The sequence below is a fragment of the Diadema antillarum genome, unplaced genomic scaffold, assembly GCF_040938485.1.
Source record: "Diadema antillarum isolate AM-2024a unplaced genomic scaffold, OU_Dant_1.0 scf00000069, whole genome shotgun sequence".
NCBI classification, from domain to species: domain Eukaryota; kingdom Metazoa; phylum Echinodermata; class Echinoidea; order Diadematoida; family Diadematidae; genus Diadema; species Diadema antillarum.
This window is the reverse complement of record NW_027270958.1, coordinates 2,758,751-2,786,350: the sequence shown is the minus strand read 5'-3', so window position 1 is coordinate 2,786,350 and position 27,600 is coordinate 2,758,751. Positions and strand designations below refer to the sequence as shown.

The following is a 27,600-nucleotide window of genomic DNA, read 5'->3' as shown; positions in this document are numbered from 1 at the left end:
TTTAAATGAACCAGCCCTTTGTCACATCATAATTTCATGTGAAAAGAATGCTTTGTAAACACTATCTGTTTCCATGTTGGACACTTTTCAGTCTCGCCCCCTGAGCCATGGATCCAGAAGATGGAAAAGCACCTGAGCCCTTTGACGATGTTGCTCCCGTTGCCATGGAAGTGGAGGTGTCATCCCAAGAGGTAGCCCTCTCCACCGGGAGCGAGGTACCGGTGGAAGGTGAGGCCCTGGCCAGCAGTTGCAGCGGCTGCAGAGCCTTACAGAAGGTAGGATAAAATGGGATTCCCCCTTTTTGTTCTTTTATGTGCGTGGGACTCTCAGTTTGTTTACACTAGTATGATACTGATTGTGAAGTTGTGCCTGGTTTGTGGTTGGCAATGCAAGTGTGATTGTGGCTGCATTGTTCAGCATTTCACAGATCTTTTTCATTGGCATTCTTTTATTTGAAAAGGAAAAAAAAAGGATATAAACTATATGTTTGTTATAACAATTAAAAGCAGCTGCTATACTCTTGTATTCACTAACTTGAATTGTACAGTTTTACAATGTCTACTCTGTGTTTGTGTGTATATATGTGTATGTTGCCTTCCCTTGCTGTCATGTGAATGAAAAGACTTCAGTCTAAACTACAGTTGAACCTCTCTTATCCGGCCTCCCTTTATCCGGATCTCTCTATTATACGGACGCAATCTCGCCGTGATTTTTTTTTTTTTTTTTTTTATAATTACGGGAGGAAAGGGGGATTCCCAACTCCTTGAGAACTCCTACACAAACACACATGAATTACATATTACTTCCAACATGATTAACATACATTACATCAAATTTCCTTCCAAATTGCTTACCTTCAGACATTTTAACATCCCCAAACATCCCCAAATGTAACAATGAAAAGGTTGCAGTATACACATTACTACATGTGGTACTACAATGGGCTACATCAGTACATGTGTATGTATATGTACATGTATAAAGCATTGAGTCTCCCGTATCCGGCCAAATCCCTTATCCGGATGAGCCCCGGTCCCGACTTGTCCGGATACGAGAGGTTCAACTGTAATTGGAAAGTTGAATATCATCATTACATTCTTCTTTCTTAGATTTATTCACCATTGAACAATGATTGGAATATCTTCAAATGTGGTAAATTCCTGAGAGAGAGAGGAAAAAAAAAAGTGTGCTAGAATGACCAGGACCTGTGCCTTTAATTGCAGTTGCATGACATTGAATTACAAACTTTAATTTAAAGGGGATGGCTAGTAACTGATCAGTGGGAATCAGTAGGAATGCTGGGGGATGATTGTTCCAATCCTTGTGGGATTCATTTAAGAGTACATATTGTATCTATTGTTGTGTGAAAATTATTTGCTTCAGAATGGTCTCATATATATTCAAGCAATGTGGAGTTTAATGTTTCCAGGGTAGCATGCCTGTACAGTGACGGAGCATTGAACTGCACATTACTTGAATATTTGAATTTACAGATTTAGGGAGGAATGGGATTGTAGTTGCCAAATGAGCAACCAAAGGCATGGTTTTTGTTATATTTTTAGTGTTGAAAAGGTTGTGAGTTGATAGCAACTTCACCTTAAGAAATTTACAATCTGGCTGTGATTATTTCTACTGTTCAATCCATGCATGTATACAAGGAACTGTAAAGAAAGCTGTTATTATTGCGTACAGATGATTTCGCGAATTAGGAAGTCACAGACATTTCTGCAAGATGTTGTTTTTTTGTGATTTTCGACTTCCAGGCTATCATATTGTAAGTGCACTAATGCTTGTCCATTTGATTTGTGATACTTCGTTTCTTGTTACAATGTAAATTCATGGTCAAAGTGTGAGCAAAAAAAAAAAAAAAAAAAACGAAACCCTTGCAAAAATAACAGCTTTTGCAGGTAAAAAACTACCCTGTGATTTCTCAGTTTATGTCTGATTTGGTGCACTTCACCATTATCTGATTTTAGTCTTTTTTTTTTTTCAATGTCATCTTGAATACCTGTAGTGGCAATGCAAAGAGTAGTCAACGCGGAGTGTAATTCATTGATTTGTTTGATCAGTTAAAACTTCCGGTGGCAAGTGTGAGACAGTGCATTGTTGAGGTAAAAGTAAATTAAAGGACAAGTTCACCTTCATAAACATAAAGATTGAGAGAATGCAACAATATTAGTAGAACACATCAGTGAAAGTTTGAGGAAAATTGGACAATCGATGCAAAAGTTATGAATTTTTAAAATTTTTGTGTTGGAACCGCTGGATGAGGAGACTACTACAGCTTGTGAGTCATATAAATGCATACAACAGTATAAAGAAAATGTAAAGAAAATTCAACATATTTTCACTTTTTTTGCATAATAAAAGAGCACTTGACTTGACTCTTTCTAAAGGCAGGGGGAATAATATCACCCATAACATTGTCGGTAATGAGTCGGGGGAATGTGTATTTTTTGCAAAAGATGAAATTTTGTGAAATTCTCTTTATATTTTCCTTATATTGTTGTACGCATGTGACATCTAAAAGTTACATGTATTCACACACTGCAGTATAGTCTTCTCATCCAGCGGTTACTGCACAAAAACTTCAAAAATTCATAACTTTTGAACGGATTGTCCAATTTTCCTCAAACTTTTAATGATGTGTTCTAATATTGCTACATTTTCTCAATCCTTATGTTTATGAAGGTGAACTTGTCCTTTAAAATGAATATTGTATTTCTTGATTATGTTTTTTTTTTCCTGTATGTGTAGGAGCTTGAAGACTGCAAAAGGGACAGAGCTTTCTTTGTGGACATCAAACGGAAAATGATCCTCACTGAGTATGTAAAACTGAATTTCACAAACTTTTTAGTCTTAGAAAAAAGACCAATCTCACAGGAATCATGATCAAATGTTATGTAGATTATATTTGTGTCTCTCAATACATTGCACAAACTAGAGAAGCACTCTGCGAGCGCAGACCTCCGCCAAGCATGCAAATCATTTTCACCACTGATCTTGTTCTTCCGTAGAAATATCAGTGATTTCCACCCATACGTACTGCATTGTGTGCTGAAAGTTGCCAGATTTCCCGATATAGAAGCCTTAGTTACGTCATAAACCCTCAGCTGCACGGCGCGCCTCACCCCAGCAAAAACTTTACCGCACTTTGCTGCGCGCAGGCAACCTCAAATACGCGCAGCCTGAACTCCCAAGTTCATTGACCCTACCTGTTAAAATATCAAAAATCCGTCATAAATTCCCCAAAAATTCTCGGATCACTGCCAAAAGTTAGTCGTTTGGTACTTGTGTCATTCTCAACCTTTCCTGCAAGTTTCATCCCAATCCGTTAACTTCTTTTTGAGTTATTTTGAGCATGGACAAACTAACTAACAAACCAACGGTAACGAAAACATAACCTCCTCCATTGGCGGAGGTAATTAAGAAATTTGATGATGCTCAAAATATTATACTATGGTTATCCCTCAAAGTTTGACAATACTCATTGACTTACAGTGCATCACACAAGTGATTTTTTTTTCTCTTTTTGCATTCTTTCTTTTAATTAGTTTTCAGCTTCCATAGACTTTGAAAACTGTGGTAGAATGTGTGAGACTCTAGTCAATCAACTAGCAGGTCCTCAGTTCGGATTCTGTCATGCACATACCGTGTACAACATACCACCCTTGGGAGCTGTTTGAAACACTGCCCTTATGACCCAGTAGTATGAAGGAGTGGGTGGCAATGCTAGAATGATAATGTAATGGTAGCACTCCCCCTCCCTCCTCCATCTCCCCTCTCCCCCTCCCCCCCCCCCCTCCTCCTTTACTCCACTGGGGGTACAGTGCTGACAGTAGACAGACGTATTTGGGGCTATTGTGGCATAGTAGACAAGACTCTTGACATTCTTATCAGAGGTCCCAAATTCAAATCCCCTCAAGTGCCTTACTGTATATCCTCAAACAAGATGTTTTTGCCCACTGTGTCCATCTCGACCCAGGTGCATAAATGGGTACCTGGTAATGTTGGGTAACAAAAATGGCAGGGCCCTCTGATGGAGCAATGGCATTACTAAAGAAGTGCCCCTGGATAAGGAAGACAATGTTTTTATGCTGTAATCATTACTTCTCTGGGTAGAGAAAACACCACACCATTCTGCATTGCAAAAATGTTGTTCAAAGTGAAGTTCGAATCTGTTAATCAAAGACAAAGTACAGGAAGCGCAAATTATAGTTTACACAGCTTGCACTGTATATGAAACTGAATCTTGTTTTTATCATACTTGTACATATCACCTGCACTGCAGACTAAGTCATGATTTGTCAGAAGAGTATGTCAATAGAGAAAACAAAGAGAAGTGATCTGTTTGACGTGCAAACAATGTCATACCATACACTTTGCTGTTTCAGTTTTGTCAAAAATAAGTTGAAGTGAATACAATGTAGCATCAATAGAAACCTCTGCACAGTACAGTGTATGTCATGTGCGTGTTATATTTTATACTCTTACTACCGTTACCATTTAATAACCAGTCTAGATGTAGCCTTGAAATTAATTCTTGTCCCATTGGTTTTCCTTTCTTTTCTTTTCAGCACTCTCATCCAGAAACATCAAAGCAAATGCCAAGATATCCTTTACCAAACCTTTTATTTTAATGTAATCAATATTGCCATTCAATTGGGTCAAGCCAGTGCTCTGTTTTACCAGACATCCATCGTTTGAAAATGTATGCAAGTGCATCAGTAGTTTACCGGTAGTTGAAATTAATTACATGTATACATATGGCGTACATACGGTGTGTGTTGACTTAAATCCTGTATTAGAATGGAGACGTGCAATACCATGCTAATCGGCATGCTGTGGTCAGGTTGAAATATGTAGATCAAAATCAAGCTCACAAAATCATAAATTTTCATCAAATTTAGACCTGTAATAATGTAAGAACTTTCCTGAACTGCCGCTGTTTTGCTACTTTGTCTTGAGGAAAATTTCTCCCTTACATCATGATGTTGACTCTATTGGTCTCAGAGCTCCATTGTAAGTCTTCTTTCTTGCCAGTAATTAGTTTCACTTGTGTGATTTCTTGTTATTGTGTGTTCTAAGAGCAGCTCTTGTTTACAACCACTGCAAAACACAAAAGAAGCACTGTTAAAGGACAACGAAGATGCAGGAAAGTGAAATTTTCCATCATCCATGCCCATGTTACCTTGGATTTCACTTCATGTATTGATACATGATGTGACACTCAAAGTTGTTCTGGACATGTTTTATTGTGAAGATGTACCAGTGGATTATGATTTCCTTTCATTTAAAGATGTGTATTTTTATTTGCTGACAAGCTATTCAAAGTGTGTTAGATCCAATGTGATTGGGAACGATAAAATGGAGAATGTTTTTCCTTGACAACCGTGCACCATTTGACGAGCAGCAGAAGAAATTGCAGGAAGTCACGCTGAAGCTGGCGCAGTCAAAAAGGTGAGAAGTTTGATGGATGTGTGAAGTGCATTTATTTATGCCTCAGGAAAATGCCTTATGCTGTACTTCCTTTCCGTACAGACAGAAACTTACCTATCATATTTACAGAGAGCGATAGCAAAGGCATTATTCATTAGGTAACCTATTGGTATGTTTGTTTTCTGATTTCTGCAAGATTTCATCTTGAACAGCTGGAAGAAATGATTGGTTTCTTTTTGTTTTAAATGACGGAAAGTATGAATCACTAAATCAGGAAGTAAAGTAAAATAATTCATGTGTACAATGGGGGTAAAAATAGGTAGCAGTACAATATGTACATGCAAATCTATTTATATTTGATGAGATTCAAATTGTTTCTCATATTCACTAAGTGTATGACGCAGTGTGTGGGCAATATTTTGGATTTTAATAGTGATATTGTGTCTTTGGTGCCACGGCATCTCTGTGGTGATGCTGCCCTCTGTGTTCTGACTTGTTCAGGTGACTTGAGTCACACTTTTAGTGTATGCTCAACTAGCCACATCTCTGGTGGGATTTTACTCAACTTTTGCTGTGGATGTGTATCACGGGAAAATCTCTCTTGTTTGTGTGTGTGGATAACGGCACTCCCCAGTGGCAAATAATGCTCCTGATGTTTTGTCTTTCATACGAAATATTGTACATTTAGAGATTATTTAAGTAGGTTATCAACATTTGAAATTTATAGATTTTCACTGCATGGCAACAAACATTGGTGATTTAAATGGCTATTCCAGTTGTTTGTTCAATGCATCTTCCTGCAAAATGACATCACACAAAAACACTCACACAAATTAAGTAAAATACTAAGGTGCAACAATGTACCTTACAATACAGTTCGTATCCATGGCTCATGTACAAACATATCACCCCTCCTCAAGTTTCCCACTGATCTGTCATAGAAGATGATACTTACCCCTCATTAGACTTTAATAGTTTTAGGAGATCTTAATACTAGGTTTGTATTAAATTGGAGTGACATTCATATACATTGTACCTTGAACCTTCGTGTTGTAGCATTTGAAATACAAATGAAGTACATCAGAAAGGCTTTCCTTGAAATAGAATGAACAATTGAAGAAGTTTCTGATTCTTGAAAATTTGGTGTGTGAAGGGAAAACTGCTTGCATTATGAAATTTCACATTGAAATTGCATTTTTAGGTAACGAATGGAGAATTGAAACCAATGTGGCTTTTGGTGGTCTCGGATTAAAAAAAAAAAGAGCAACATAGTAACTCAATATTAGGAATACGTACAGCTGTATAATGTGTGGTTTCTCAAGTCGACGTAGGAGACAATTATCTGACACATATGCCAGTGTCCACAGTGGTAAAAATCTTCACAGTGTTGTCTTTGCTTAACCCCTTTTGTGCCAGGGACTTTGGACAGTGTGTACAATGCTATGGGGTTTTCTGTGACAATCAGCACTTAGAGCACTCAAGGGTTAGAGAGAAATGTACAAGGATATATCAAAGTTTCCTGTCAGTGAAATAGTTGCCTCACTTCCTTGTTTAAAATGTCATTATTTTCATAGCATATAGTGTATCCTCATGCACACAGTAAGATCAAAAAGGTACTCCTTGGTAACATATATATATACAGTCAGTCAGTACCGGTATCAGTGAAAGAAAGAAGAGTAATCGGGGCATACTGTGGTAGATTTCTGTTTTTACTTTTTCCCTGTAATAACTCTGATGTTTATGAGATTGAATCTGAAACGCCTGTCTAGTTTAGATTTAGACTACAGGTACTGTATAAGTTGTTATTTTCATGTACAGATATTTTCGTGAATAGGGAGGTAACAGACATTTTCGTGGGATGTTGTTTTCGCGAATTGACACAGGGCTATATGAAGTGCACTATCACCCTTGCGCATGGCAACGTTTTTGCGCGTTGTTGAATTTGTGGTCCAACAATGATGTACAATTTGTATATTAGATTTCTGCAGCAAAATTATTCCACAGTTAAATCTGTGATGAGTAGTAGCCTTGCTATAATGTAACATGTATTTATAGTCTACCTGACTTAAGTGTCTGTTGTGCATTCTGCTGGCTTTTTAGCAAGATTGCGGTTTCTGCCACGCAAATACTGTCTATATTTTAGTCTCTGATACAAAAAACCAGACTCATTGAGCAGAGCAGTGTAACCCATGACCTATAAGCTAGTTTGGAGTTCCCCTTTGTGCATGAGCAGTAAAGGTTTTTGTACCAACAGGCATGTTGGTTTTTAAATTCAGTGAGACAAGCATCTGTGATAGAGTGATTATTCACTGCAATGCCTATAAATGTTGCTTGCCAGCATATCCACCTGACAGCAAGTCTGGTATTTGGCACTATTAATAGAAAATGTATATTAATGCATTCCATGCAAAATAAATGGATGCTTCCCCAAGTGTGAATTAACAGACCATTCTGGTCACCATTTGTATGAACATGATTGATGAATTCCATAAATTTGTTTCATCGGGCAAGATTGTGTTTTATGTCACTTTGAAAGTGAGTGAAGTGCCTAACCAACTAAGAAAAAAAAAAAGGTCATTTGTACCAATGTGCACACGAGCTAACTCTAAACTGGAATTCTTCATTTGCATTGACAGAGACTGCCGAGTCTTGGAGGACCAGCTTGCTGCAACGCTGAAGGACATCATACCCTGGAAGAGAGTGAGTTAATCACAATGTATCACAAGTCTGATAACAGAAAGAGTTTAACCCCTGTAAAGCAGCAGTAGTGTGGGGAATCATAGGTGGCCCGATTCATTCGCTCATTCTCGGATTATGATTCTAATGCATAATTTGTATTAAAAATCTTACATCATGTGTTTGTGGGACTGAGAGTACTGTAATGGTGTTTGTCCTCTGTCTCGTGTTGTGTACACATCTGCTTGTGAAAGCTTTTAATATCGCCTAACTTTCTTCTGTATAAAATGAACATATGTATAGACTCCTTTTTTCTGCTGAAGGAAGAACTGCAACATTTATGACATGAATAGGCCATTTGATAAAACTTGTTCAGCACCTTCTCGTAGTATTGGGTAATTTTTTTTCTGCATGATATGAACATAGATTCCTCACTTTCCAATCCAAGAGAGTGAGCTAGGATATGAAAATACTCATTTGGTGCAATTTACTTTTTCAGCAATATCCCTTAAACTTGAGCTTCTATAACAGTGTACACTGATTGTAACAACAGACAGATAGCCATTAGCGAATGACCTGACATGTGAAAAACTTTATAAGAGTGCTCTTTTTAATTGTTGTTGTTTTTCATACACTATACGTCACATGTACTTGAAAACTGTTTTACTTGTGTATGAGTGTGTGACACGACATCATATCGTCGCTGGGGCGACAAGACCTCGTATCTGCAAAATGTCAAATGTTCAGGAGAGCCAAAAAACATGGCGGCCAAAGCACTATAGTGAATGGGAAAGCCTTTCTTTTGACATGCTGTGGTGGCTTCATTTTTTAAGTAAGACACTTGGGATTTGGACAGGACATCACTTAGCCCATTATGTGACCATTAATTTAAAAAAAGTCATTTTCACCAAAATTGCAGATACAAGGTCTTGTCATCCCAGCAACGATATGTAGTATGGTTGTTTGTCGGCGGCGAAACATTTATATGTCTTCTCTGTCCTTGTTTCCATGACGACCAACACGTGCCGCAGGACAAAGAACGCTTTCTTCAGGAGCTCCAAGACAGCAAGACGCACTATGACGACCTGCAGAATAAAGTCACAGCGCATGAGGTAGGGCAGTCAGCAATTTAAGCCATCCAATTCCAGAAATCACATTTCTCTCGATTGATGCCATATCTTTTAATTATAATTTCAGCTATTTCATACAGGCGTACACTTTGTTGTGAGTTTTCATGAAGTAGAGAAAGGAAAAATGAAATATGGTATGCATTTTGGCCCCTTGTTCATTACACATACCAGTAACATTCATTATGTGAGTTTCTTCAGTTTGTCTCCCTCTGCAAATTAAATGACAGTAGATGACAGGTTCGAGTCCCACTGGTTCCTTTTTCCGACATGTTTGTTAATTTACAGATCAGCAGTTGCGATCTTAACAAATTTAATTTGTAGAGGGAGACAAACTGAAGAAACTCACACCTGAACCTTCACCCCTCTGAATAATATCTTTCTTTCATTTAATATTCATCATGTTGAGGAATTTCAAAAGTCTCTAATTGCTAAAGTTTACTCTAAAGCAAGATATTTTTGTGGCATGAAATTTTAAGGAATTGCCACTAGCACAAATGGCGAATAGTGGCATGCGTAGTGGATTTCACAACAGTGGGAATCCAGCATTAGAGACATATGCCAGCAAAAAATCTTTCTCATTCTGTAACAAACTGTGACTACCTGCCACTGTTGGTGTGTCTGTTTGTCTGTCTGTGACCACCCATCACTGTTTGTCTGTCTGTCTGTCTGTCTTCTCTCCAGTCCACCATCAAGCAGTACCAGAACAAGCTGGATCAGTGTGAGGAGGAGAAGGCGGTCCTCGAATCCGACGCCCTGCTGCTGAAGTCGCAGTGTGAGGAGCTGAGGAGCAAGTGAGTGTGTACCCTCCTCTCCCAGGGAGGTGGGGACCCCCCCCCCCCCCCCCCCCCCCCCCCCCCTGGTATCAGCCTCCTTTGCTCTGATTTGATTCCATTTTATTTCTGCATTTCTGCACTTTGGTAATTTGCTTGCTAGCTATTGACCACTCCTGTGAAGTTCTTCAGGCCAAGTGATTACACCATTTCTCTAGCACTGCCTGCTTGTTTCTTGATCATTGGATTATTGGATTGGTGGTAAATTGTATCCAGAATTCCTATTGAGTGTGAGCTTGATTCTCTTGATCCAGATGGACTCTTTTACTTTTCTCTGCCAAAAATTCTTTTCAAGGCAAGTATTGTGGCAGCAAATTACTTAAGGTTGGTAGAAACCTAAATATACTGTTGTATGATCTCCCCAACTGATGAAAGCTTTCTGCATGAATTTAACATGACAAAGAATTCTTCCAAGTATACAAATCGTATGATATGCAACAAGTGTGGTTATACACATACAGTACAGTCCTTCAACAATTAAGTTATCACTTATCAAATCAAATTAATTTAAAGAAATGCAGAAGACCACCATCTTAAAATAAAAGCTTGACTTTCACTCAGAAAGAATGCATGTATTCATATGGAACTGTTTTGAACATGTGCATTCTGAGCCCAGTGCTACATTGCAGGACTCTGTGCTTGTTTAAATCATCCGCTGTACGTCTGCGCTTGTTTAAATCATCCGCTGTACGTCACTACTATGTGCCAGGGTATTTAAGACTTCAGCTGCTATTTGTGATACCAGTCAATGATACTTAACTGTATCAATGCTCCCATTAGTGAACAAAACCTCCACTAATGTTACCTTGTCTGACAAGAAAGATGCAAGCTACACAATGTATGTGCTGGTCTCTGGTAATTTATGTCACTTTGTAAAATGATCTCTCCCCTAGGATAGATGGTACAATCCATTTTAAGATTGACATACATGTATAACCTGAACAAAACAGGAATTGTTCATTTAAGAGACAGGGAGGTGCATGTATAATAGAGAGAGTTCAGTTGTAAAAAGTGTCATTGCCATATCTCTCCCTGCATGACATCCATTTTGTAAACGGCCTGAGTGAAAGAGAGGACCCTGTCTGAGATTAGAAGACGTCACTGTTTCAGTTTCACTTTATTTCTGTCAGTATTGTCATTGAGTGAAGTTGTGTGTTCTCTCCTTATCTTCTGTGTCATATCTTTGACTCATTCACAGAGAAAAGAAAGCCACAGCATCCCTGGAGAAGATGAGAGGTGATATTTTCATTCATTCATTCTTTCTTTCTTTCTTTTCTAATACTAAATACTAAAAGTATTATACTTGATACCAGAAGTGCTTTGAATATTGTAATTTGGCATTTGAAAAGAAAATAATGAAGTTATATCAAAGCAGTATTTTCCCAGTTGCAAATAACTGATGAGATGAGAGGGGATTTTTCTTTCGTTCTTTCTTTCTTTCTTGCTTTCTTTCTTTCTTTCTTTCTTTTTTTTTTTTTAAATACTAAAAGTGTTTTTGAATATTGTTATTTGGCATATGAAAAGAAGAGAATTCATTTATATCAAAGCAGCATTTTCCCCATCGCAAATAGCTGTAAAAACTCAAACAGCAGCGGCGCTATTTAATTTCTATAACAATGTGTTGACAATGCTGAGCACAGCGCCAGCTCTATTTGATCATGCGCTAAAAACATGGAGCACTATCTCTGTCTCCGAACTCCCATGTTTTGTAGATTTTCTCAGCAATTATTACATGGCGGCAAAAGAAATATGAAGTTATAAGTTCTTGAAATGCATTTCTATTACGATATGATGACATTCTAGTCATGATAAAAGGGGAAAATTTAGATGTGATTACTGCATGGTATGTAACAAGATTTTAAGACCTCTTTTTTGGCAAGGTAATGTATTAAATGGGTTACTAATCTTTTGATGTTGCTTTACAGAGAGCTACTCCAGGGTTAAAAGAGATGCAAGCATGGCTAAGAGATCACAGTCAAGTTTGCAGCTACAGTTTGAAAGAGCTCAGGTAAGAATATCATCCTTAAAACATTTGATTCACTGCTCTTTTAGCAAGCTCTGGCCGTCTTCATCTTTTGTTCTCTCACTCAACATATGTTGTTCACTGATGTAGGACAATAAGCATTTCTATAGTACATTCCAGGGGTCGCACTTAACTTTTTTTTTAACTAGCCAGGCGGACTACTTAGAATCAATTTTGACACTGAAGCAATATTTTGGCTAGCCAGACAGACTAGCTACTTCAGAATTTTATGATTTTTAGCTAGTTCGACATGATTTTGGGTGGCCAATGGCCAGCGGACCATCGCCAATTTCGAACCCTGCATTCACATTTTATCATTATTTCACGGTAATGTGTAGTTGTAGATTGATACTCAGGTATGTTTTTTTTTTCTGTGGATGGCATTTTGCTTCAGAGAAGTATGATATTCAAAGAGAATTGTCTACAATGCATGAATAAATATGTATAGGGTAATTTAAACATACAAACATGCAATCATGCAAAGATGTCCATTGTAACACATACAAGCAGCAAACAGATGTTAATTAGCACATTTGCTCACACTATCACAGATCATTTCTCCTTCACTCACTTTCCTTATCAAAATATTAACAGTCTTAAGCATGTTTATGACATAACTATTAAACTCATGGCCTGATGTGTACTATGGTTTGTTCCCGCAGTAATGATTCTATTCAGTGTTAAGCTGTGATGGTGATTGTTCAGATGTTTCCCTCTCATTTGCGAACAACTGAGGTTGAAAGAATTTTTTGTGTAAAAATTCACAGATAGTGAGTGAAATGGATTGTATTGGGCATTTTTTTTTTTTTTTTTTGGGGGGGGGGGGATGTGGGGGTAGAGCAGGGGATAGTGTGTATTTTCTGTTGGCATGTACTGTACCGGCATGCTGTAGCTTTGCACAAGTCCTCCAAAGTAAGCTTTTGCCTTGACAAGGTCGTAAAAGTCTGATTTCTTCTGTGACCTTCTGGTTCTTGCTGTTGTGCAGGCAAGGATATCCTCCCTGACAACCCTGTTGCTACGGCATGGTATCAAGCCACCAAGACAGAGACGACAGCAGTCATCTGCCTCCGAGAAGGAAGAGGAGTTCATGGACGATTCAGATTCATCTGCCGAAGAAGAAGGTATTTTTAAAAAGAAAATCATTTTTTTTTAGTAACATCTGCAAGTATATACAAGTTGCTCATACTTTGTGATTTGTGCTATAGTTCTTCTCAACTTACAATCTCAAGTTGTTTATTTTGTGAATTCATTTCCTGTTTTGCATCGTTGACAGAAAGAGTTTGTTTGAAACTTTTATTGTGTGACACTCTCACATGATGATACACAGGTTGTGTCTATGTGTCCTTACGCCCCCATATGTAATCAGACCTTGTCCTAGCCTGGGTTTTCACCTGGGTTGCAGTCATTGAATTGTCAACAATAACGTAATATTGTTGCAGTTAATATCAGTATCATGATTAGTGCTGCCTCATGATGTTACATTCTTGTACTGCCCCTCCAGGAGACAGCAGAAAGTTGAGCGGGGTTAATGATAAACCCCCTGCTCCTCAGAAGAGGGCAAGAATCACCCCAGCCGCACCCCGGAGCCGTCCCTCGGCAGCTCCATCCTCCCCTCCATCTCCTCCTCCTCCTTCTCTGGGTCCGCAGCCTGTCCACCCATCGTCCTCGCCACCACAGCCACCCGGCAATACCACACCGGTGCAGAGGAAGCCCTGGCCGAAGATGAACCTGGAGTCTTTGGCTTGCCTCTCCCCACTCCCACCGTCTCCAGAAGATGTGAGTCTGTGGCAATATGAAGTGAGAGCCATCAGCAATAGATGGATGTAATTTTAATCCAAAAACTTGGTTGCTATGCAAAATATGATGATGCCTATAAATTTCATTGGAAGGATAACTATGAGTTCAAACACAGAGCATAAATTTTAAAAACAAGTTTAGTACACTACATTCAAAATGTGGCAGATCATATCCAAGAAACATGTTCTACTGAATCAGTTGGAGTAATTGGTGTGGTATTGGTTATGCGCAAAAGGCATTGTTACTGTATCTTTTTCTCTACATTCTTAAAATTAATTATAAGTTTCTCTGACACCTGCTGAAATATTGTCTGCTGTTTTCCCTTCCAGGTTCCCAAAGACAATGCTGAGAGTTCCGAGGATGACGATGATGATGCCCTGACCGAAACAGCCGCCAAAATCGATGCTCGGCTGGCTAATAAGCGTCATGGGACACGAGAAGAGGCAAAGAGGACACCACCTCTGAGGGTATCGCCCCGGAGGAGAACTGGCAAACTTTCCAACACTCGGGTGACAGAAAGTGTTCAACTCAAGGCATCTGCTGCAGGTAGGGAGTCTTGCAGAGAGCTGAGATCAGGAAAGAAGCTTCCACAAAGAGAAGAACCCGGAATAGCACCCAGGGCGACTGTATCAAAGGCCTCAAAGAAGCTTGACCTGAGCCAAGGCGAGGATGTTCACGCCCCCAGAAGGGGAAGGAAACCAGGCCGAGGGAGAAAGCAGGTTGTCAACGAGAAGGAGAGGAAGAGTGACAGTGACCTTGATATCAAGGATAAAAAGCCTCCTGTTTCTCATAGACTTCAGAGGCAACAAGTTCAAACCTTAACGTCATCGGAAGATGAGCCAGAGACGGAAAAACAGGAGGGCATGCAGGAAAAAGGTGTTAAAAACTTTGGCATGCAAACACGTGGTAGGGCCAAGGGACAAGCTGCAACCCAACAAACTGTTGCTGCCGCTGCTTGCAAAAGCACAATGTTTAACCTCGATGATGATCTAAATTTATCCAGTGATGGAGAATCAAGACATTCTGAGTATGATCCGAAAGACAGTGACAGCTTGGATGATAATGGCATTCGCAGAGGTAGGAGGCGCCGTACAGACAAAATTCGCCCACCACAACGGAAGTCAGTGATCAGTGAGAGTAGCGACAGTGAAGACATTGACAGACAGAATTTCACACCAAATCAGTTTAATGATGAATCTGTGACAGAAAGCAAACTATTGAATCGGTCAACAGCAGCGAGGCACGATAGCATAAAAGAACAGGTCTTTAATGATACTGAAGATGGTGCGAATGGAGTTGGGTCAGACAGAGTATCAGTAGAAGAGGTGTCTGATGGAGCAATTGACACACATGAAAATGGAGGTGTGAGTTCGAGAAGAATGACCCGATTGCAGAAGCACTTGCAAGGAACCCCACCAAACCGTAGCAAACATGAGAAACAGAGGAAAGGAAAGCTTTCTAGTGGTGATGAAGTGTCAAAATCCAAACATGTCCCATCTCATTCTGCTGATCGTGGTGGTGGAAATGCTTCTGATGCGAACAACTCTACAATGTCAGATGGCAAAGAAGCAGCTGAGTGCAAGACATTTCTACGGGAAGAATTAGAGTCAAGTCCAAAGAGACTCACGAGGCAAGAGGCCAGGAAGTTACTGCGTTCTTTAAGTAGTCCACCTTTACAGACAAAAACGCCATGTCCACTACGTGGAGAGCCGAAGATGATGCTTCTTCGAAGTTCATCAAGAGATATGCAAAATGAGGAATGCTTAAAGACTCCTAAAAGAACGGAACCAATGTCTACATCATCTGCACCCTGTCGTACCAATTCATTGCAAAATGACACCCAAAATGATAGACTGCCAAGGAATCTATCCTCGCCTGCTAGATTGACCAGATCGGCCTTGCGCAAGATGGGCTCTGTGAAGGACTCGAATGCCCCACTTCATTTTCCAGCTCCAGGAGCCGAACCTTCTTCAGTCTCTAAACACGGTAGTGGTGATGATCGTAAAAGTCCTGAAAGATGCAGGAAAGACTCGGCAGCCGACCCCTCTCAGAGGAAGAGGTTAGCATCTAGGAAGCGATCTCACAGCGAGTGCCACAGCTCTGGAGGGGACGAAAGTGACAAGCAGAGTGCTCCCAGTAAAGTGCAATCTGTATCTGCCGAAACTCCAGCTGAGGATGGACTGAAAGTAGAAGAACAAAATGAGAATGACACTTCGTCAAAGAGTGACGTGAAAGTGTTGATGCGATCAGAGACAGAGGAATTTGTAGCATGCATGGATGATCAATATGATGTCCCGATTGAGCACATCACACAGGATGATGGACTCAAAGAAGAGGTGAAGCCGCCTCCTGCTAGCTTGAAAGACAGTCCGCATGTGAAGAAGAAGAAGAAGAAATCAAAGAAGAGAAAGACCAAAGCATTGTCTTGTAAGGCTGATAATGAGTTTGCTGAAAGAGCACTGAAAGGAGACCATCACACAATCAACAACACAGAAGCAGTTTCAGTTAATATGGATGTGCCCGGTACTAGTAGAGGTTCTGCATCAGGACAGGTGTTAAGGAGTGGAGTCGCCATGGCAACTGCCTCACCTAGACTGGTGTCGGAATCAAGGATGAGACAATCGTCAACTGCCTCTCTGCCATCATCTGAAAGAGACAGCCCTGTCTCACCCATCCAGGAACCTTTCCAGAATTTTGCCTGCACCAGACCCATCTCCCCAATGTCCCCTGAAAGACCAGTGGAGAGGGTGTCACCAATCATGCCCTCATTCTTCTTTGACATGCTCCCAGTGCCCAGGATGGTTTCCCCCCTGCCACCAAGTCCTCCACGCCTCTCAAGGGATGAACCCATCTCAGATGATGGGGTTGGAGATGCTGATGTGCCTCAAGCGGCAGTAGAGGTCCTACCAGAGGAGCCGGCACAGCCAAGAATGATTTCACCTCTATTCCCAACTCCAGTGCCCTTTGCTGTGTCACCACTGCACGAAATACCAGTTCCTCCTGCAATATCTCCAATTGCGGATGTTCAGCAACCGCCACTAGGAGTTCAGGTAGCCCAAGCCATTGCGACAGGAAAGAGTCCCCAGCTACCCTCTCCCAGGAACTTTCACTCTGTCGCGCCTCTGGATGCCATCACAGTGAGGCCCCAGCACAGCAGTCCAGGCCAGAGTCAGGAGAGGTGCACTGCCATGAGGAGTCTGAATGCAGCTCTGGCAGGTGGGGACAGTTCTCAGGATCCCCGCAGTAGCTTCTCCAAGAAGCTGATTGCCAGAAGGTCCAGTGCTGACGAGGCTTTGAAGAAGCCAGAGGACTCCAGTCAAAATCAAGAGCGTTCGGAAAATACAAAGAGGAATACAGGGTCTGATTGCCATGATCAAGCATCAAATCACAATGTGCTGCCAGTCAGGGTAGATTACAAAGAACAGTCGCAGCCTCAAGAAACCTCCGTCAAGCTGTCTGATGACAAGAACTCAAGTGCAGTCAGTGTTACGCAGAAGGAGCATAATCCTTCTGGTGACTCAAGGAAAGATCATGTTGAAGAGACCCAACCTCAAGTGAGTGTCTCTAAGGCTCAAAGTGACTTCAGCGAGCACTTGAGAAGGGTGAATGGCCACGAGGAGGTCACTGCCTTCAGCCGAGTCATCCCTCACCGTGACGATAGCAGGCCAGTTGGAACAATTGGGAAGTTAGAAGGGATGATCTCTGACCTCACCAAGAGGGATTCCAGTTCTGCTGGTTCCCACCAAGAAGGCGGTCCAGCTGCAAGTGCCGTCTCATCACGTGGAGATGCCAACTGTTCAGGATCGAGTCAAAGTAGGCCAGAAACCACCGATGCCGGGACTGGGAAGAAGGAACAGGAAGCCGACAGTGGGAACCAGCCCAGGAGACCAGAGGGAGCCGCTCGCAAAGTGACAAAAATTGGTAGCCTCTGGGGTCAGATGGCTCGCTATGACAGGAATAAATTTGTGCGCAGCAAAAAACGGTGGCAAGAAATGAAAGGAGAAGTGGTCCATCCAGATGACCCAGGAGTAAGTTCATAATATTTAAAGTAACAACACAGGTTAAAGGACAAGTTCACCTTCATACAGTGTATATATGTCGATTGTGAGAATGCAGCAATATTTTTAGAACACATCCGTGAAAGTTTGAGGAAAATCAGACAATCCATTCAAAAATTGTGGATTTTAAAAGTTTTAGTGCCAGTGCCACTACATGCTGGAGAAGATTACTACTGCTGGTGATGTCATATGTGTAGATCATTAGAAAGGAAATATATATCAAAAGAGCACTTTACTTGTCTCCTCAGAAGGCAGGGGAAGTAATGTTACCCTTCACATATGTCGGTGACAAGTGGAGGGAAGGTGTACTTTTTTCCAAAAAATGACATTTTGTCAAATTGTCTTTATGTATTGCTTATATAGTTCTGCACATGTGACATCTTCAAATGTAGTAGTGTTCTCATCCAGCAAGGACTTCACAGAAACCTAACAAAATCATAAATTTCAAATGGATTGTGTGATTTTCCTCAAACTTTTACTGACGTGTTCTGTTCGTATTGCTGAATTCACTCAATCCACATGTATATGAAAGTGAACTTGTCTTTTAAAAGTTTAAACCTTCATGTTTCATGTCAGTGATCCTTCTTTACCAAACTAAGATTTATTTTTTCGCAAGTTAGCCAAAGGCTCTGAGAAAGTTAAAGGTTAAATTAACTATTTTTTTACCATTATTGTCAGTTACCAATTATGAAACTCAAGGATAATTCAATTTCTAGTTGATTGTTGATCATGCAGTTTAGATTGGTCTATGACAAGTTTGGTGCACGCATGATACTATTTTTATTTTTGATCTCAATTGCTCTTCTTCTTTTTTTGCAGTCAAGGCCACCAACGGAAGATCTCCGTAGCCCAGAGTTTAAGGTTCCTGCTCAGCCAACTGCCCAAGGTCAAGCTTTCATCCAGGATCAGTTCCTAACCAGGGGCCAGGACCACCTCAGAACTAAGGAGCAGGCCCAGGAACCTTTTACTGTAAGTGGAGACCTCTGCCACACCTTGCCCATGGACGTGGAAACACAAGACCAGTCCACCCTGCACAACCGTTCATTAGGAGGAGAAATGACCATTCAGGAAGACCATCAAAAGTCCTGCCTGACCAGCAATACCCCAGGCTCCACTTCAGCTGCTGACCAGGACCAGTCCCTTGCCTTGAATGCAGGACCGACCAGTGAAAAGGCCGTGATCGCACCACAGCTTCAGAACATTCTCAGTATGATAAAGAGCCACAAAGCCGAAGGCTCCGGAGTTTCTGTCTGTGAATGCATTCTAGAGGTGAGGAAGTCAAATTGTGTAATGCTTATTACAAATCCTGTGGTGATTTACTCATGAAAATGTGTGAGTTTTCCATTTCTTATTTGAGTGATTATCTTGGACTTCATCTGTTCATTATGATCATAATTAAAAAACACAAATGTAATTATATCCACCAATCACACCCCAGTTCCTACAGGATAACAGCATGGACCTGTTCTCAGCGATCTACTCCAAGTGCCAGCTGAAGAGTATGACTATTTCCATGATTGCCACGCCAGAAGAGAACAAGATAGCCAGGCAGCTGGCCGAGTGGACACACCTCAACTCCAGTGTGAGTAGCTTCCAGTGGGCCTCTTTGGGTGTGCAGGATTTTCCTTGTGAAACAGCTGTTGAGAGGAACTCTTTTTTGGAGAGGAATGTTGAACAAGGAGGAAATAGGATGTCAAGATATCTTGTGATTCTTGTGACTTTCTTAAGTTATCGTGACTCTATTTAGTTGAGTGACGTATTTAGTTCATTGACGTATGTACATTGTAGGTACTGTATGCTGAATTGATGTGTAGTATATTTGTAATGAGAGATTTATGAGTGAAAAATGTAACTGCGCCATGAGACGATTACCTCTGACTTGCACCCTTAAAGTTCCTGACCAGAGAGTGTACCAAAGTACTTAGTCCATGTTTTTTTGCTAAGTTCCAACTATTTGCCGATCCACGCTATCTACAAGTCTTGCGTTTTCCAGTAAATTTGTCTATTTGGTAAATTGCCGTTATGGTTATACTAAACTTCACCTACTGTGTTGATGTTTGCCGTGACAGAGCTTCAGGTTTTAAGGATTGTAGTAGTTGTGTATAGGATAGATGATAAATTTCTTAGTGCCACTTTTTATGGGTACGCATGTGCGTTGTCATCAAAATGGTGCCTTGATACTGTGCAATTGACACTGTAACATAAGCAATTAGTCTCAGCATAGTTTCGGATTTATCATGTGACACGCTTGACCTTTAATTGCAAGTGTAATCTATGGCATCCTATGGTGTCCATCTCGCAGAGGCGTTTGATCCAGCATATTTTGGGTGAGCTTGGCCGGAGGATTGCCGTGGAGGGACTCCCATCTAAGACCACAAAACTGACCCAAGCAAGACTGTTTGCAGCCATCTGCAGAGAATCAGGTAAAAGAAAAATTGGGTGTTGTTCGATTCAACCAATGATGAGGTACCAGTGAGCACAAGGCCCCAATTCCTTGGAAGTAATCAAAACTACTGCCATTGAGTTAATAGAGGAGGGACTGAAACAGTTCATTGTTTGTGGATTCCTTTCCTTGCAAGCATCTGTGGCCAGTCTTGTGCATCACAAAATGCTCATGTGAGGACCCACCTCAGCAGGTGACCTCTGTACCTACTCATATGTTGCATTGACAGGAGAATCCAAATGAATAATAAACAAGAATGTATCCCAGCCTGTATACCAAGATTACTTCATAAGGAATTGACATATAACCATTGTCAAAATAGTTATGTGTAACTTTTAAGGTATCTGAAAGACTCTACTGATTAATAAGTGTCCCATTTCACATTTGTGTCTTCCTGTATTGTGTTCATTGGTATTCTGTGCATGCACCAACAGGCTGGCTTGCGCGAGGACGGGTCCTGTGCTATGACATCATCCGGGAGGGTATTCCCCACCTACTGGATCTCCTCCTTGCCATGGCTGCTGTCTGGCCAACTTTGCTGCGAAGAAAGGTGGGAGATCTGTTTTGATTTCTCTGTGTTTGTGTGTGTGTTTCAAAAGTGAATACCAGATATTGTAGCCTTCGTGGCATTCAGGGCATTATAGTTTATGCGTACAGCTATCAATGCTGGAGGCACAAAAATAATTTTGCTCTAACATCAATTTGTGGTCTTCATCTCTATACCAGGTTCACCCCTCCTGACATGAACAGTTTTTTTTTTTTCATTTTGTGTGTCTGCAAATGCTAAAGTGATCAGAAAATATTGTGGCCACCATGTCATTCAGGGGAATGCAGTTTCTTTTATTTGGCTGTGTAGCTATCTCCACTGGGGCACACTTTACTGATTTTGTCCTGACAGCAATTTATGGTCTTCCATCTCATTGCAGGGTCAACCCTTTCTAATGAAAAGAAAAAAAAGTTTGGGAACAGTCTTAATGTGAAAGTTGTCCCCAGAAACAGAAATTAAGACAGGGGATTCAAATAGTGTACATTTAGTGGGGGAAAAAAGAAAGAATTAGAAGTACATTAATATTCCTCTCTTGAATCCTCTCAGGGTCAATTTTGAAATGTAAGTAGGAATGTGTATTGATGCAGAAGTAGGTGTCCCTGCAGAAGATTTTACTCAGTTTGACGTTTGATAAGTGCTGTAGGCAATTGGGTAAAGGATTTCTTGAGTGCTCTGCAGCATTCAAAATTTGCCTGTTCCTGCCACGGAAAAGTATAGTGTATCTGAAGAACAAAAAATGTATCTGCTCTATATTTTTATCCATATTTCTAAATATACACAAATGTCATTCTTTGAGACTTTGAAGCCTTCTATTTGACCGGGGTTTGTTTGTTTATTTGTTTGTTTGTTTGTTTGTTTGTTTGATTGATTTTCATTTTGGAAACTGTATCATCATGATTATCGCAACAGTCATAGTCATCGTCTTTTCTAGAGGTACCATCCTTAAAGATAATATAAAGTTTTGGTACCTCAAAAATTTCCCTGAGTTTCCTTGTCTTAGTTTGTGTTTCAGGTTAAAGTACCTTTCATATAACTAACACAGTGAGATTTACTCGCCCCAAAGTGCTCTCATGTCTTAGTAATCATGCAATAATGGTTTCGTACAATACGTGTATATTGATTCTCGCGGTACCGCGTCGAGTCAAACTAACGGCTCGTTCGAATTTTTCAGAGCCCGCTCTGCTCTGGTACGAAACCATTATTGCATGATTACTAAGACATGAGAGCACTTTGGGGCGAGTAAGTCTCACAGTGTTAGTTATATGAAAAGTACTCTAACCTGAAACACAAACTAAGACAAGGAAACTCAGGGAAACTTTTGAGGTACCAAAACTTTATATTATCTTTAATAGTGCAATGAATATCTTACCTATTGCAGTTTATACTCTATGTGCACATCTCCATCCTTAGCATCATTCTTACAATTATTTCCCACTTTGTCATCGTACGGCGGGTAGTAAGAAGGAGACTGTTATCACTTTTCACCTCTCTACAACCAAACAGGATGGAGCTGCGCATCCCATGACTGCCACAATGGAAGCAGTGATCATGCACCAGCTCCATGATGCTACAACAAGCAGAGACAGGCACGAGCAGTACACTGCTGAGAAGGTGAGATTTACCGCATCGTCTTAACTCTCTCACTGCTGATGGTTACCCGCTCATATGCAAATCCAGTGGCATTTCTGCAGAATGTGGCTGGGAGGGTTGGTTAGAATGTTTTGTAACTGATATTGGGCCAGATTGTGTGAAGGAATACTGGCATAAATGCGCAATGTCCGATTGATCGGATGCAGTCTATTGTGGGCAAATGTGAAGTGTGGCTCCAAGCTCTGAAAGTTGATCTCATTCTTTCATAAAGCAAACTAAATATTCCAAATGAATTGAAACAACTACAGTGCACATGACATGGCAAGCTTGTGTGTGGTTAGTTAACTACCTTATAAAGTCATCATACTTACCAGGAGAGATTGCAAGAAAAACCTAAATAGATGCAACATTTTCCGTCAGCCTGGCATGGATTATCATTTGATTTCACTGTCCATGTGTGTATTTGATGTGCATGATTACATCAAAGTATTTGCGGTATCATGAGAGAAAAAAAGAAGAAATCAAGTATTTTACCATTTGTCACCAACTGTCACAAACATAATAATGAAAACAATCACATGGGAGGTGTTTTCATTGCCCATACAATGTGAGTCCATTGGAAATACAGCATTGTCAGAATTCATGTCACCTGACAGAGCTCTCAGTCACTTCTATTCAGTTTTTCCACAAAACACAGACTGTGACCTGAATGTGATATTTCTGAACTTTTAGTCCCGTTGTTTACATTGAGTGCTGATTTGCACAGAACACACCATACAAACCTGAATGTCCGAAGTCCTTGACAAAGTAATGGTTGATGCAGTACATGGTAAGCAAATATGTTGATGTACCCAAAGAAATCACAGATTTGAGGACTATGGATTAGCAGCAGTCATAATATGTCTGTTGTGTCTCTCAGAGCAGTGGTTAGAGCTCTCGAAAATATTGTTACTTCAGAAAATAATGTCCCTCTACTCTCTAGAGTACTACCATTATTGCATTTCCAATCAATTATCAATTCACAGTCTCTTCAAAGGTATTGTACTCTTTACACAGTTGCATATTTTTCTGTGTTTTTTGTCTTGTTTTGTTTTGTTTTGTACTTCTCATTAATCATAAAGTTTTGCATTGTTTTGTTTTCATTGGAATATGGTACAAAGATGTCCAATTGCTTCTCCCATCTGTGTAAATGGCGCCCCCTACTGTCAGAGGAGTGGCAGCAGTCTCACATCATGTGGCTGATTGGCCTTATACGAGACAAGAGTTCCAGCATCAAACACAGTAAGTCACCAGAGGGCGCATTTATTTTATCATTCTATTTCAGGATATGATGCACCATGTTATATATATATACCCCGGGTTAAGGTGCTACAATTGTATGTAATGCCATTTTGTGTTTGTAAGATGTATAGTTACACACTGCCATCATGGCAGCCAAATTTTAGGAGGCCGCGTTAGCGATCCCAATGCCAATTCAGTCGTGTCATGATGTGGTTTTTTTTTACCATAATTACAATAATAATGATAATGATGTATTCATTAATATTTTTTTTAAAAAACATGTTGTTACAGTTTTCAACAGAAATTCAGTGTGCAATGATTTTAATCCATGAACTCATCCCATGATTACATATTTTACGCCTTCTGTGGAGTGGTGATGTTTTATTGCTGCAACCCTGCTGAGCTCGTTATTGCAACAATATTTTCCTTCATAAATCATTATAACCCAGATACAGTGCCGAGAAATGAAAACAATTCAACAAAAAAGCAGATTTCTATTTTGGTTAGATCTGCAACGCAAACGCTATAAAAAATGCAGCCTCCTGGGTTGGACAATGGAAACGGCTGTCTCGCACATGTGCAGAATACCATTTTCGGCTTAATAAGTGTCGTCGTATCATTAGCGTCACAGATCTAAAGCTCGCTCTTGTGTACCTGATACAGAGGTGCCAACTGTTACTTTTTTGCAGTATTTAGTACTGTGTTTTTGCCTCAGATACAGCAGATTTGATTGAAAAATACTGTTTTTCCAAAATTTTATCATTCCAAATGTCTGTTGCAGGAAAGGTAAAAATACTGTTTTTCCATCAAAAATATGCTTTTTCAACCATCAGAACACTGCAATTCCTTTTGAAAGGTCACCATCCCTGTTGATAAGAAAGAAAATTACTAACAAGGGAAAAACAAACTCCTGAGCATTGTCATCCCAGCTAATGTGTGGCTTAGAACTAGAGCACACTGTGTGGCATTTTTGTGTGTACAGGTGACGATGGACCCAGACTAAGTCCACGGTGCTACGAGGCCGTCATGTCACTGGAACTGGTGGCGTCCTGTCTGGGCTGGGAGTGGACCAACAACTGGCTGATCCGAGAGCAGCTCTGGCCCATCCTGAAGGACTGGAGCCGAACTCTCAAGGAGAAGGGAGAGGCCAGCCGCGAGATCGGGGCGGGGCTGGAGGCAGGGCTGGAGGCGGGGCAGGATGAGACAGACCATGCCACCGTCACTGCATGTGCTGTGATGAAGACCATCGGTGAGTGGTGTTGACCTGTCATTTATGCTTTTTATTTTGCATACTTTTGGCCCGTATTGTACTGTGTCTGCATGACTTCCTTTGTATGTCTTTGTGTTCTAATAGCATTGCCCTACTCATTTCAACAATTCTTCAGGTGGTGATTTGACCTTTGGCATGATCATAATGCTGCTCTTATTCTTTACTCAAATTCTGAATGTCCCCTTTGAATTCCAATGAGATATACAGCAATGGCTGATTTGAAATGACATATCGTGTGTTAGAACTTGTCAAAACATTTGTCCCACTGTCACAGAGTAGCAGTAAGTTTACAAGGAAGCTGTAGCTCGTCTCAAGGATGCTGTTACTGTAAAAGTAAAAATGTTCATGGTGTTGAAATTTTGGTGTATTTCGCACAACCAGAAACTAGCGCGAAAATAAAAGCATGTGAATATTTCTGTTTGCCGTATTTTCCAGTAGTTGGTGTCTTGATTCCACAGAATTTAAAACACACAAAACTCATCTTACCCGGTCGAGTGCAAAAAATAGTCACATGAAAATATCCACTTTTACATTAACACACCGTAAGTATTACTTACGGTACGGTACTCTACTTAAAGCAGAGTAAATTATCAAAGAAACCAAGTCAAAATTCCCCTCTACTGGACAATAAACTTTGAGCTTAACCATAGCTCACGCTATTCCGAAGTGTGATAACCTGTAAAGACCTAATTCCGTGTTCCCTGTCATCCAGCTTTCCAGCAGTGCATGTCCATCATTGCCCCTGTTTTTTGTTAAAAACCTTTTTTTTTTTTTTTTCAAAAACATTGTTATGCTGTCTGCCCCTCTAAGACCTTTCATTCCTTTTTTAAAGTAATCACTTCTACTTTATACATGCTTACCTAAGCTCTTTCTCTGTCCCTGCCTGTCTTCATTTCTTCTCTTTCCTGAAAGCCTACATCTGTACTTGCCTCTTTATCATATTTGTGCTCACTTTGAACTTCTGGAATTCCAAGGAACAGTTGCACTTGTCCAGAAAGATCTTCAAAAGAAAGTTTAAAAAAAGGCCTTTATAGATAGGTCATCTGTCTAAACCCTGATCTGTTTACTGGCAAGCTGCACTGATGAGAATTATACAGAGTACCTCCCCCTTAAAGGCAGTCTGTACGATATTTGCTTGCTGTAAAAGTGGGTTGGACTCTACCACACAACCAGCACAGACAATCTGGTGTGCACCTTTTTGTTACGGCAAGGTCGACAAGACTGTGGTCAAGATGTTGTATATCATATGCTGTTCTCTCCTTTTTCATTTTCTCACAGGAAATGTGTCCCAGATTGGCCTGGCTTCCAGTCCGGCTTCGGTGCAAACTCTGATGAAGATCCTGATTGGTGTATTGCAGCAGCCATCTGAGAGTAGTAAGTAAACAAATAATTCTATTATTTTATAGAAAAATGTAAATTGTCTGTGAATATACACGTACATTGTATTTATACATTATTTGACATAGGTTCTTTAATATCCATTCACTTTTTGTATTCTTATTGTTAATTTCTTTCGTATCACTTTCATCCTTATTTGGCACTTAATAGAGATTGTATACGGTCATTAGTGATTTAAAAATGGGAGCACTATCATCACCTAATATGGTCTGTGGTGATATGAGCATATCAATTGAGGATAGCCTCTTGTGTGTGAGCAATGTTCAGACACAAGGCTGTGCTATTACTGTACAAGCTGAAATTTTCGTGTACAGATATTTTTGCGAATTGCTACTTGGAGGACATTTTCGCATGTTGTTAATTTCGCGGTTGTGAGGGTCTAACTGAACATACTTATTTGCGCGTTGTTATTTTCGTGTGTTGTTATTTTCACGGTTCAAAGGCGAATCGCGAAATTCGCGAAAGTAAAACCACCGCAAAAATTTCAGCTCGTACAGTAGTTTCCTATCAGTACGAAGTACTGTATAACCAGAAACATTCGTGGCATGAAAATTTTGTGGATGAGATTTGTTGAACACATACTTGTGGTCTATGTAAAACACAATAAACCTGAATGCGCACTACTAAGCACATGTAGTACAGCAGCAGTACAAGTCAACTGAATTGTACGTTGTAGAGCATTGCACTGGCATTTATTGCTTTGTGTTGACAAGAGCTTTTGATTGTATTTTACGAGTGCAAATCTTGGCTCCTTGCAAAATTCATGAAAGGTTCATGGACTAAACAATTTCTGTTTTTACAGTACCCTTTTGTGCACTTTGATTAAGAGATGCACTGTGGATAAAATCTCTTGTTCAAGGATGCACATAGTTTTATTTCTTTTCCTTTCTTTCCATTTTCCCCTCTCAGTCCCCTGGCCTATGCAGATTTTCACAGCCCAAGCCATTTGTGATTTGTCGCCCTGCAACTTGGCTGTTGCCTCAGAGGCTCTTGCTGCTTGGAGCATTCGCCCGCTGTGCACCATCCCCCGACCGCTCGCGGGACGCATCGCGCAACTTGGAAAGGTGGAAGGGGAATCGGCCAGGGCAGGCGAAGGAGGTGCGCCCTCTCAAAGTTGA

The 27,600-nt window shown here is 40.5% G+C and overlaps 1 protein-coding gene across 1 annotated transcript; it reads left to right on the top strand.

Annotated features, from left to right (window-relative positions):
* Positions 1-27,600, top strand: LOC139716705 (uncharacterized). The gene is made up of 21 exons (XM_071628235.1): positions 1-275; positions 2,758-2,825; positions 4,578-4,612; positions 5,400-5,460; positions 8,076-8,139; positions 9,147-9,227; positions 9,927-10,036; positions 11,274-11,311; positions 12,001-12,083; positions 13,084-13,219; positions 13,600-13,874; positions 14,225-17,923; positions 18,773-19,222; positions 19,392-19,535; positions 20,256-20,376; positions 20,831-20,946; positions 22,447-22,554; positions 23,655-23,814; positions 24,797-25,063; positions 26,363-26,458; positions 27,392-27,600. The coding sequence occupies exons 1-21, from the start codon at positions 108-110 to the stop codon at positions 27,598-27,600; spliced, it is 6,489 nt and encodes a 2,162-aa protein (XP_071484336.1). The 5' UTR covers positions 1-107.